The sequence below is a fragment of the Procambarus clarkii genome, chromosome 57 (assembly GCF_040958095.1).
Source record: "Procambarus clarkii isolate CNS0578487 chromosome 57, FALCON_Pclarkii_2.0, whole genome shotgun sequence".
NCBI classification, from domain to species: Eukaryota; Metazoa; Arthropoda; class Malacostraca; order Decapoda; family Cambaridae; genus Procambarus; species Procambarus clarkii.
Window position 1 is genome coordinate 7,121,844 of NC_091206.1, and position 13,378 is coordinate 7,135,221.

Below are 13,378 nucleotides of genomic sequence, written 5' to 3' on the forward strand. Positions count from 1 at the left end.
ACCGGCACAAGTGTTGCTGATGCCTACGCAATGCCTACGCAAACTGGAGCAATTAAGCTCCAGTTGGAAGCAGGTTGATGAACTTGGTAGCGAGACAGGTCCTTGTCAACAACGGACACTATCATGGTAGTGTGGAAGACGGCAACAGAAGGCAAGTAAGCAACAGTGCTGCCACTGATAGGAGAGGTCAGCACAACAGAACCTGTGCCACATAAAACTGTTAAAATGAACGTTTTTCAACATCAACACTGAAGAAAGTCATTAAAAAGCATAATCGACCGAAATATAATCCTTATCAGCACTAAAAAGACAGGAGCTCACCATATATTGCACGACATACTCACCATGATCACCATATAATATGCATATATTGCATATTACATCTACAAGATCAAGACAGTAAGAATAACCCCCAAGAATGCAGGCTAAGGCTACCCAAGTCCATTCGAGAGGATAACCACATTATCTTACTTTATGCCTCCAAGAAATATTTACGGCTATCTCCGTCTACTTCTACTCACTTTATCTACCTCCGTAACGCCTCCTTTAGTGATACGCCATAAACCCATTAAAAGTATTAAATGAAGTTTGGAGAGCTAATTTTTCAACTTCCTTCCCACGTGAATGTAATAAATATGGTATATATATCATACTTACATTATATATATTATATATTAAGGGTACCACCTCTGGCTGAGTTAGCCACAGAAGAGAATAAATTATATTCAGTAGGAGCCTTCTGGTCCCAGCGATACCTTTGTATATTGAATTCTATAGTTTCCATTATATTTATATATGTGCGCGCTCATGCGCTGTTATTTCACAAAATATAACAGGTACAAAGTTTATCGTTAACAAAAGAGTGAACAAAAATGTGCTTCCTGAACACCTGACTGTTCTCGTATTTCAATAGATCACATGTAACATACGAGGATGTGTTGAAACATACACGAAGGAACTCGTGTATTTCCTGTTTGATTTCTATTCAAAGTCGTTCCCTTTAATGTATAATTGTTAAGTGCGTATGAGTGAGAGTAATAAGAAAGCTACACATTTTTCATGATTATTTGAAAGCTATATCAGTCACGAGCACAAACTGTTAACGTGAAGGCAGTAATTCACTCCAAGGTTCACTTTATATTGCACGCTGCCATGAAGGCACAACAGCGGAGACTGGGATTTCAAAGTGTGACGAAATTTACGAATATCCCGACCATATTGACGTGGTGCTAAACCCTTCCAGTTATATTTATTCCCCCTCCCTCCCCACCCAACACACACAGGAACACTGGAAGGCGGTGAAGAAATACGCCTGATACTTTATCCTGTTGCACACGAGCAGATCCTGCAAGATGCGCCGCAGAACGAGATAAAACCAATAAATAAGGGTTCAGGCCGGAGCGGCCCCGTGTGCAATATGGCCTTGTGGCTCGCAGCCGGGAAATGATAGGTTAGCCGCGCGGGTGTCTAGTGTAACCGACCTCACACCACTGGCGGGAAAAACCATCTTCGGTCCTTTCTTGGAACTGGTTTTACTGTTTAATGCCTATAAAATGCATTGTGGAAATATCGTTGTCCGTATCAGTGTTGATGAACGGTCGGTCAGATGGGGGAAAATAAATTACCGAGGATATGAAAATATGCCAAGAGTCCATTTTAACGGTGGTGCGAGTTCGCCTTTGTTTACATGTATAGCCTACTGGAAACCTTTAAATTGGTGTCCGAGTACGGCAAGCCGCGTTTCAAGACGTTCCCGGTAATTTGTCTTCGCTTCTTACGTGATCAATGAGAAAAACTTTGCCGTTTCATTGTCTTAACACGTAAAACCGGATACGTCTCTTATAACGAGTTTCTGCCAAATATATTTATTTTTTTCCTTCCCGCGTTGCGTGTCTGGATTTTAATTTATTTTCGTTAAAAAAAATTGAAAGTTTTTTTTATATAACAATTTCTAAAAGAAATATTTACTGCGATATTGTGTTGAGTAGACACTGACACAGATTACTGCAGCTATAACGAATATGGTATGTGAGTAACGTTGAGTTATTAATATAGCGATTTCTCGTTCATCATTTCTCACACGGGTATTATATTTCTCACACCGGTAAGCACTTCACAGTATTTTACTTCCACGAAATGTAAAAAGCATTTCCTTAATTTCAAAACGAATAGTTTGTGTAAAAATCTCCGACGGTCTTCCAGACGCTGTCAAGTTGTAAAGTGTGATGTGACCGGGTCACCGTAACGTTGACGTGACCTGTTGGTCACAGTAACGTGGAAGTCACCTGCCTCAGGTCACAGACTCCTGTGTTATATTAGAAAGGCTCAGAACTTTTCCTACGTGAAGAAAAGTGGTGAGAAATTCACGTCAAATTGTCATAGTTACTAAGTCGCTTTCACGATCACTGATAAGGTTTCCTGGCGCACTTGGACGGTCGGGGATTGAACGCCGACCTGTGTAACGGCCAGACATGTTACCCCTCTCCCTCTCTCGTCAACCCAAGTGGTTAATTAATCACATTATGTGTAAAAGAACATCTCAAACTATTTATGTAGGACAGATTTATGCACGAATGTATGTATTTATGAATATTGATTAACGTTGTAAAAACACAATCACCTGTGGTTGATTGTTACGTAAATCACTGAACTATTTGATGTCTAACAGATCTCTAACCATACACTAGCCCCACCACTCTTCACAACCCAAACCATTTCAGGATACCTTTCAGGAACTGACAAAATGTTTCCGAACACTATATACATCCTAAGTATATAGAGTAAGTTCCTCAGGCATGAAATCACTACTTAACGAAATAAAACAACTACAAAAGACTCAGACATATGCAACAAAGCTCGTTTTAAGCCATTAAGAAATTATAAAGAAATATTGTATCACCCTACTGGAGAAAAGAATGAAAAGGGCAGACCTGATAACGACAAGTTTCCGAGGGATACTGACACAGTAAATAGAGAAGCAATGTTCATAGTGAAAATCAGTAGAATAAGGGACATAACTGGGAACTGGAGACAAGCTGATCACAGATGTCAAAAGAAACTTTTTTCAGTGTAAGAGTTCTTAATACATGGAGCACCACAGACGTGGAAGTTGTAGAGGACAATTCAACAGTTTTAAATGTAAGAAAAATAAGTGAAAACAGTTGCTGTATTGAGCTACTGATAGTTGAAAGGCGGAGCTTAAGAGCTAACGCTCCGCCATCCCCACAAGAGTACATACACATTGAAAGCCAAATTCACAATAGAGGCAACGAGAGGATTTGTGCCAGCCTAACCCCTCCTATCCCTCACATAGGACGACACTTCCTCACCAATCTCCACCCACAATTCCACATCCCTCGTGCACGCTCCCCTCACCAACAGCGTCACCAATCAAACATCTTCCAGTCCTCGGCAACTCCCACCTAAATCACTCCATTCCCTCAGCCAGCCCTGAGAGCACCCCACGAGACCTAAGCTTACCACGCACAGGTAATTATCTGCTCCCACGGTAATTAGTGGAGTCGCAGGTGAGGTGGGTGGCATGCATTTTCTGGAGCAAAAAAAAAAATAATATTGCAAGACTGACGAGACTGCACAAGATTGCAATGATTCCGTGCAATGACGATAGGTCGAGGTCCCTGGCTGGATTATCACGTTTATATGATTATTATTTCCTTTGAAAATGAGACGGCAATCAAGTTTTCTGGTAATATTTAACACCAAAATACGTTCAGCAATTTGAGTCTCAAGATATTGCCATTATATCAACCGAACATTGGTCACATCAAAGTAATTAAACAGTTGTTTTTTGTATCTAAGATATGATCTTGAGCTAACGAATATATGAACTCTTAATTGAGGACTGTCACGGATAAATTCGTAGTGATCAGCGAGGCTTATCACCACTTGACTGCACCTGACCTCGATCCCAAGTTGTAAATACTAAACTAAGTGTTCCATGTATCCCATCCCACACATGTGGAGTGTGAGTGAGAGGATATTTCTACACGTCCTGAACACTTATTCATACCACGACTTAATAATGGTCAAGGACCAGAATTCGTCCTGTCTATTTACTGTCTATTTACGAAACCTGCTCATCTTTCCTCAATCACGACGACAAAGTTTGCTTTTGTTGATTTCCAGTCAACTTGATAATGGTCCGAGACGGACCGAAAATGTCGTAGTCTTATCTTCTGACGTGTGGTCTGGTCATGTCATCAGCCACGTTACTGTGACTCATCGTCTGCATTTGTTAAACAGTTTATGAGCTCCGAAGAGCAACGATATTGTCCATATCAATAATATTCTCGAAACGCTTCCAAGGTCGACAACCGTTTCATAAATACAAACCACGCTGCTGTGATCCAATAAAGATGTACAGGTTTCGTAAATGGACACATAAGGGTTTGACCGATCATGGTCTAGAACGAATCCAAACGTTGTCACATGCATTCAATTTCTCACGATTGGGTCGAGTTGCTCTCTTCAGCCGCTATATTGCGAGTCATTCTCTCCAAAGTGTTCCAATAATGAGAGATTGTGCTTAATGGTATCATGTATAACACTATGGACGTCGAGAGGGTGATTCACCTACAAAATTCGGTTTCAGATATACAATATACTTAATATTTTTTTTTATTTCTGCATTTTTTTCCTTTTAGAAGATGAGCTGATCTCAAGCTAGGCTTTTCGTACACTAGAGGAGATTCCGAGATTCCCACAACCAACGTACAGTACATTCAGGCAGCTAATGAGAAACAACCATATGAAAAACACTATGAATGTGTGTACACTCACCCAGCTGTTATCGTGGGTGAGGAGTGGGGGGGGGGGGGGGGGCGAGAGGAGGGGTTATGTCTCATTCCTCTCAACCCCTATCGGTCCAGTTATGTATGTTAATCCTTGTATGGGTTTTGCCTTTTTCAGTTCACTCCCTTTGTTTCTCACACTCCCTTGTTTCCACCTGCGTCAATGTGTTCGTGCGTCTTCCACAACCCTTCCTCAAACAATGCTCGACCACACTGCAGCAGTTACCGAGTGGATGATTTATGGAGGTAGTATTCGGACACGGGAAGAAAGTGAAGCACTGTTCAATAAAACTTCAGACGTCAACCCGTTCTCGACTCAAGTCCATTATATCCACCAGTCGACCCCACAGACACATTCATAAATTTTTACATGCTGTTCGTTCAAAACACGAATTTTCTCAAATATAAATTAATATTATAATAAATTAGTATATTGTGCATAGGTTAGGTTAGGTGTTTAGGTTCTGTTGGCGATTATTTGTATTTGTAATACGTGGGTGAAGCATTTATAGCGTTGTGGTTTGAGCAAAATTCGTCAGTGAAGTACTTGTTCCGGAAGTGTTCGAACGAAATAAAAATCATTTCTCAAACAGTACTTCGCTGACGACCTCTGTTCGAACCGCATCGCTGCAAATGCTTCACCCATGAACTTCAGTCGCCAACTGAACCTAAACACCTAACCTAACCCACGACTAGCTTACATATTACTTTAATATATAATATATTAATATAGAAATAAGAACAACTCTACTTTTAATACACAATACGTTAACATTTATGAATGCGTCTTGAGGGACGGCCACAGCACTAACGAGCCTGGCCTGAGGACGAGTTGGGGGGGGGGGGGGGGGGTCATGTGTTGTGAAGTTATCATTCAGAAACAAGGGTTCAGTGTCTGAATTAACGAGCATTTGACCATTGGGGGAAGGGCTGCTGATCCAGGTTAAGGAGACTGTGTCTGTACTCCCTTGACTGCATGAAATGCTTGCACTATAAAATAGCTTTTGTGTAGTAATCTTTAAAACAAGCGAGAAGCAACATATCGTGTGTTAAGAGTTGTCATTGTGTTACAAAAAGTGTTGCGTTTCACGCTCTATGTCAAGGAGACGGAAAGTATATGCAGAAAGAGCGATTGAAATAAATTTATAATATCAACAAACTTTTTCCTTTCTTTATATATATATATATATATATATATATATATATATATATATATATATATATATATATATATATATATATATATATATATATATATATATAAATATATATATATATAAATACATTATTCATATCTAGAACTATAATAGTATATACAATGAGTATTCGTTGCATTCTTCTTCTAAGCATAAATTTGTTTCCTTCTGCCAATAATTTCTTATCAACAGAGACAAATCTTTAATCGCGGTCACTCTTATATTTTTGTGTAGTTGCTTACTGGACCAGTGAGTGAAACTGGCAGTATATATATATATATATATATATATATATATATATATATATATATATATATATATATATATATATATATATATAAATATATATATATATATATATATATATATATATATATAAATATATATATATATATATATATATATATATATATATATAAATATATATATATATATATATATATATATATAAATATATATATATATATATATATATATATATATATATAAATATATATATATATATATATATATATATATATATATATATAAATATATATATATATGTCGTACCTAGTAGCCAGAACTCACTTCTCAGCCTACTATTCATGGCCCGATTTGCCTAATAAGCCAAGTTTTCCTGAATTAATATATTTACTATAATTTTTTTCTTATGAAATGATAAAGCAACCCTTTTCTCGATGTATGAGGTCAATTTTTTTTATTGGAGTTAAAATTAATGTAGATATGTGACCGAACCTAACCAACCCTACCTAACCTAACCAAACATATATTTATAGGTAAAGTTAGGTTAGGTAGCCAAAAAAAGCTAGGTTAGGTTAGGTTAGGTAGGTTAGGTAGACGAAAAAACATTAATTCATGAAAACTTGGCTTATTAGGCAAATCGGGCCTTGAATAGTAGGCTGAGAAGTGCGTTCTGGCTATTAGGTACGACATATATATATATATATATATATATATATATATATATATATATATATATATATATATGTCGTACCTAGTAGCCAGAACGCACTTCTCAGCCTACTATGCATGGCCCGATTTGCCTAATAAGCCAAGTTTTCATGAATTAATTGTTTTTCGACTACCTAACCTACCTAACCTAACCTAACCTAACTTTTTCGGCTACCTAACCAAACCTAACCTATAAAGATAGGTTAGGTTAGGTTAGGTAGGGTTGGTTAGGTTCGGTCATATATCTACGTTAATTTTAACTCCAATAAAAAAAATTGACCTCATACATAATGAAATGGGTAGCTTTATCATTTCATAAGAAAAAAATTAGAAAAAATATATTAATTCAGGAAAACTTGGCTTATTAGGCAAATCGGGCCTTGAATAGTAGGCCAAAAAGTGAGTTCTGGCTACTAGGTACGACATATATATATATATATATATATATATATATATATATATATATATATATATATATGTCGTACCTAGTAGCCAGAACTCACTTCTCAGCCTACTATTCAAGGCCCGATTTGCCTAATAAGCCAAGTTTTCCTGAATTAATATATTTACTATAATTTTTTTCTTATGAAATGATAAAGCAACCCTTTTCTCTATGTATGAGGTCAATTTCTTTTTATTGGAGTTAAAATTAACGTAGATATATGACCGAACCTAACCAACCCTACCTAACCTAACCTAACCTATATTTATAGGTAAGGTTAGGTTAGGTAGCCAAAAAAAGCTAGGTTAGGTTAGGTTAGGTAGGTTAGGTAGACGAAAAAACATTAATTCATGAAAACTTGGCTTATTAGGCAAATCGGGCCGTGAATAGTAGGCTGAGAAGTGCGTTCTGGCTATTAGGTACGACATATATAAATATATATATATATATATAAATATATATATATATAATATATATATATATATAAATATATATATATAAATATATATATATAAATATATATATATAAATATATATATATAAATATATATATATAAATATATATATATATATATATATATATATATATATATATATATATATATATATATATATATATATATATATATATATATATAAATATATATATATATATATATATATATATATATATAAATATATATATATATAAATATATATATATATAAATATATATATATATAAATATATATATATAAATATATATATATAAATATATATATATAAATATATATATATAAATATATATATATATATATATATATATATATATAAATATATATATATATATATATAAATATATATATATATATATATATATATATATATATATATATATATATATATATATATATATATATATATATACATACATATACACACCAATAAGTGTTCCCATTTCTCTGTGTGTGTATATACCGAGATATAATTTAGTCCTGAGAGAGCATGACCCCCAGTTTTTAGCTCATGAGTAATTAAAGCACACTTGTTAGTTGGTCAGTAAGCACTTGGTGAGGCCATTAATAACCCTTCCATGGCGGTTGATAGGCATTAGGAACACCATCAAACTAAACCAAGTTGTCTCTGACACTTTTTGGTGGATGACGATGCGAGAAGTGGGTTGACTGTTGTTTGTTGACAGTCTAAACAAGAAGAAGGTTGACTGTCCTTTGTTGACAGTGTAAGCGAGAAGAAGGTTGACTGTCATTTGTTGTTCACTGGAGAAATGACGAGATTGGGAGGAACATCTGGAAAATATAGTGAAGACTAGCACACACGGGAAAGATTATTTTTAGTGACTGACGAAATGGGATGAAAACCTCTGCAGATTGTATTGCAAGGTTGGGGAAAATAAGAGTAAACAGCAAAGAAACATTTTATGAAGAGTGTCTCTGAAGACATTGTTGATAGGGAAGATGAGGCAGGAAAGGGGAAGGGAGGGTGAAGGTGTTGTAGGGGACGATGGAAGTAAAACTGGTGAAAGTGAATCGAACAAGAAAAGGAGCGACCAGCCTAATCTGAGCCTCTTTTTAATGTAAATACCGGCATATAAAGTGTAGAAAAATTCGCCGACTTTTACACAGGACGAGTTGTATAATATCTCATTTCAGTCACTCAGATCACCCGAGATTCGAACTTGAGCCTCAGAATGCGAGATGAGATCGAATCACCGATGATTCAAGTGAGTGAACCTTTATTACCCGCGCTATTGTCGATTGCATCATGTAATACCTCATCAAAGTAGGATTTAATTAGAATTATTTCCGTATTCACAAGTTACCACCGCGCCGCACCACCATCTCAAGGCAAGCAGAAACCTGAGCGTCTTCGAATCTCAGCAATAAAGAATATAAACTTGTTCAGTTAAAATATATCGTGTTCTTTGCTCCCCGCCCCCCCCTCCCCCCACACCTTGTCATCGCCTTCCCTGTCATCTCTATAAGTTAACTGGCATTTAACTTAACTCTGTCGTAAGTTAATTTGAAAAATACACGGTGCCAGAGCATCCGTCGAGCTGATTATCTTAACCCCTGTCAGCTGCCGCCCGACACTGCCCAATTCAGAGCCGCCTTTTCAAAAGGCTTCTGTTCGAGGCTTCCATGTCTTACTCTTACAATTAAGACACAGGAAGCTTCATTAACTCTCAGGTGAGCTGTAAGGGGCGAGTGTGAAACACAAGCTTTACCAGGACACTCTGCAGCTTTGGCGATTTTTAAAAGCCAGTCTGGTAGACACAGATGAAGTCAAAACAGACTTTACAAATACCAAAAATCCGAGAGATTTCTTGTTAGGGCTGGCGGCTACATGCACCTCACATGTAGCAACACAGCAATCCGCCATTGGCTTACACATTTATTCACGCAGCTGGGAACCACACAGCACGAGTCATAGCCTAATGTCTAAAACAAACAAACACACAAAAACACACGGAGGTGGAGGCCAAAACTGTTAATAGTGTCTAAACACCATATGACAGAGTGCTGGGAAGACGGGACACCACCAGCGTAGCTCTCATCCTGCAGTTACACTCAGGTAATTACATTTAGGTAACCACATGCACACGTACACACTTTCACGGAAACATCCATAAGTCTCAAAACTTTAAGAAGAAGAATCTGCACTATCCACGCGGGGACCATCCCCTATCCGGGAGAGCAGGTGTGTAGAGGGACGCAAGTAATCTGGGAAGTAATAAGGAGAAGGGACGTGGGGAGGGCGGGGCGGGAGAGAGCCAACCAGGCAGCAGCGAAGCAACGGAGTGTGAAACAGTGAACGTGAGTTGACCACTTAAGTCAGCGCTCAGCCGCTCTCAAAATGGTCAACCACAGTGCTACGTACCTCGATCTGTGGGGAGTTTTGGGTCTGTGTGTTTCACTCGCTGTCTATTGGTCTACCTTTGAGCTCGAGAGAAAGATTGTTTAGTTAGTTTATTACGCGTCTCATACCCAGTCCATACCCAATAAATGGAAAAGGTTAAGGTTACAGCCTAATGTGTAAGGCCAAATGAGCTCAGGAACTGAAGGTTGTGTAACTATGCAAGTTGCAGCATTGATGAGCTACTTATATAGTTTAATATATATTTATCAACAGTCTATTCATAGTTTATAAAACTAAGTTCACCGTGACCCCCTAAAGAGGAGTGAGAGTTTTCGTTAATTAGCGTAACATGGATCCCCATACCCATCCTGTGGGTGCAACCCATCCTCGACTCAAGTCCATTACATCCAGCGGTCGCCCCCACAGACGCATTCATAAATTTTAACATGCTGTTCATTCAGAACAAGAATTTTCTCAAATATAAATTAATATTATAATATATTAGCATATTGTGCATATATAGGCATAGGTTAGGTTAGGTTAGGTGTTTAGGTTCGGTTGGCGATTATTTGCATTTGTAGTACGTGGGTGAAGCATTTATAGCGAAGTGGTTCGAACAAAACTCTTCAGTGAAGCACTTGTTCCGGAAGTGTTCGAACGAAATCAGTTGTGAGTCGTGTGTAAACCGTTTTTCATTCATAAACAGGGGGTTTGGCGGATGCATGGAATCACTTTTGGATCTTTGTTTGGAGGACGGGCTGGTGAGTGAGCGGAGAAAGGTTTCAGTGTCCCATAATGGGTTCAAATATTGGACTCTATCGATCTTTAATCTAAGTAATTTACTTTTGCGTTGAGCCAGTTACATATAATAAAGTTTACCCATCAAAGTTTACTGAATTTGAATGAAAAAATGATTTACATACGCCAAACAAATGATGACGTTTAGACTTTTCTCGAATAGTGCTTCGCTGATGACCTCTACTCGAATAGCAACGCTGTAAAAGCTTCACACACGTACTTCAAAGACAAATAATCGCTAACAAAATCAAAATACCTAACCTAACCTCCGCCTAACCTAACCTACGCCTAACCTAACCTAACCTAACCTACGCCTAACCATACACAGAACTCTAATATAATAATAATGGTAATTTAAATATGAGAGCAAACCTATTTTTAATACATAATTCGTTCAAATTGATGGATGCGTTTAGGGGACGGCCGCTGATTTAACGAGCTCTGCCTTTAACGGGCTGCGTAAAAAATAACAACCCCATTAAAAGTCATTAGAATTTTCACCACAGCACTTAATATACCATGGCCGTGGCACACCATGCACAAAGCTATACCATTTAATACAATTAATTAACATTTTTAAAACTCCCTTTTTTACACCGTATGAAAAGAACTAACATATGCACCTTTAGGCCTAAATAACCCAAACGAAGTGTGAGAAGGAAGGAAAGTAATGATGTTTTCGGCCAATATATAATGTGATGCAGCGTACTAATATAGTCGTATTAGGACTTATCGAAAGTCGTATTAGGACTTTCCATAAGTCCTAATATGGATAAGGAAACAAAGGGGAAACCTTATTCCACTCTTGGCAGCCATATGATTGGAAACCATCTCTGGCTGGAACAAGCCAAGAGTAAGAGACGCTGGCTGGAACAAGCCAAGAGTAAGAGACGCTGGCTGGAACAAGCCAAGAGTAAGAGACGCTGGCTGGAACAAGCCAAGAGTAAGAGACGCTGGCTGGAACAAGCCAAGAGTAAGAGACGCTGGCTGGAACAAGCCAAGAGTGAGAGACGGTGGCTGGAACAAGCCAAGAGTGAGAGACGCTGGCTGGAACAAGCCAAGAGTGAGAGACGGTGGCTGGAACAAGCCAAGAGTGAGAGACGGTGGCTGGAACAAGCCAAGAGTGAGAGACGGTGGCTGGAACAAGCCAAGAGTGAGAGACGCTGGCTGGAACAAGCCAAAAGTGAGAGACGCTGGCTGGAACAAGCCAAGAGTGAGAGACGCTGGCTGGAACGCACCATAAGTAAGGAGCATGCTGGAATGCGTCGCGCACGGTGATATAAACTGGGCCTGACAACAGACTCTTATATTCCAGTTTGATTAATGTAATCTGAACGGGTTCTGAATTAAAAGCATCTGTATCTATTTTTTTTGCACGTTTTTATTTTGTTTGCCTGTTTGTGTGCATGTTTATTTATACATACTAATATGAATCGTATTCTCACGTCCATCCTCACATGCAAACATGAATGAATGTCTTCATGCATAAGCAACAATTAAATTCACATGCACGCACACACACAGACACACACTGAGTGCCCGAATGAGCCACAGAGATATTAGAAAGAACTTTTTTAGTGTCACAGTGGTTGACAAATGGAATGCTCAATTTGTGATGTGGTGGAGGCTGACTCCATACACAGTTTCAAATGTAGATATGATAGAGCCCAATAGGCTCAGGAATTTGTACAGCTGTTGATTGACGATTGAGAGGCGGGACCAAAGAGCCAGAGCTCAACCCCCGCAAGCACAATTAGGTGAGTACACACACACACACACACACACACACACACACACACACACACACACACACACACACACATGCAAACATACAGGGACCTGGTGGCTGAGTGAACAGCGCCTTGTACTCGTAATCTTACGACCCGGGGATCGATCCCCGAGATGGCGGAAACAAATGTGCAGAGTTCTTTCACCTTGATGCCCCGGTTACCTGGCAGAAACGCCAGGTCCGAAACGCTGTCCACTCAGCTGTCAGGCGCCACCCCTGTCAGGGATGGAGACAAGTGGTGACTAGAGTGCCACGAAGGTCAATACTTGGTCCCAAACTGTTCCCAACATGCCAGTGACCTTCCAGAGTAAAGAGAGAGCAAGCTTAGATTAACTGCCAACACCCACACATCGTGTCAGCAAGGCGGACAGCCCGCCTGCTTTCATACCTCTCACTGTATTTCCCACTTCTAAACTTCCCTTCACCTATGCCTCTCCTTCTTCTTTACTGCCCCTCAGAAGAAAGTCATTGATATCCTTTAAGACCTGGTCGTTACAGCGATGCCCTCGCTTTTTATATGGCCGGCGTTCGA

At 38.5% G+C, this 13,378-nt stretch overlaps 1 protein-coding gene across 1 annotated transcript; it reads left to right on the forward strand.

The window, feature by feature from the left end:
- The first annotated feature begins 11,825 nt into the window (after positions 1–11,825).
- LOC138353299 (LWamide neuropeptides-like) lies at positions 11,826–12,335 on the forward strand. Its single transcript, XM_069306169.1, has one exon. The coding sequence runs from the start codon at positions 11,826–11,828 to the stop codon at positions 12,333–12,335; it is 510 nt and encodes a 169-aa protein (XP_069162270.1).
- Positions 12,336–13,378: the final 1,043 nt, after the last annotated feature.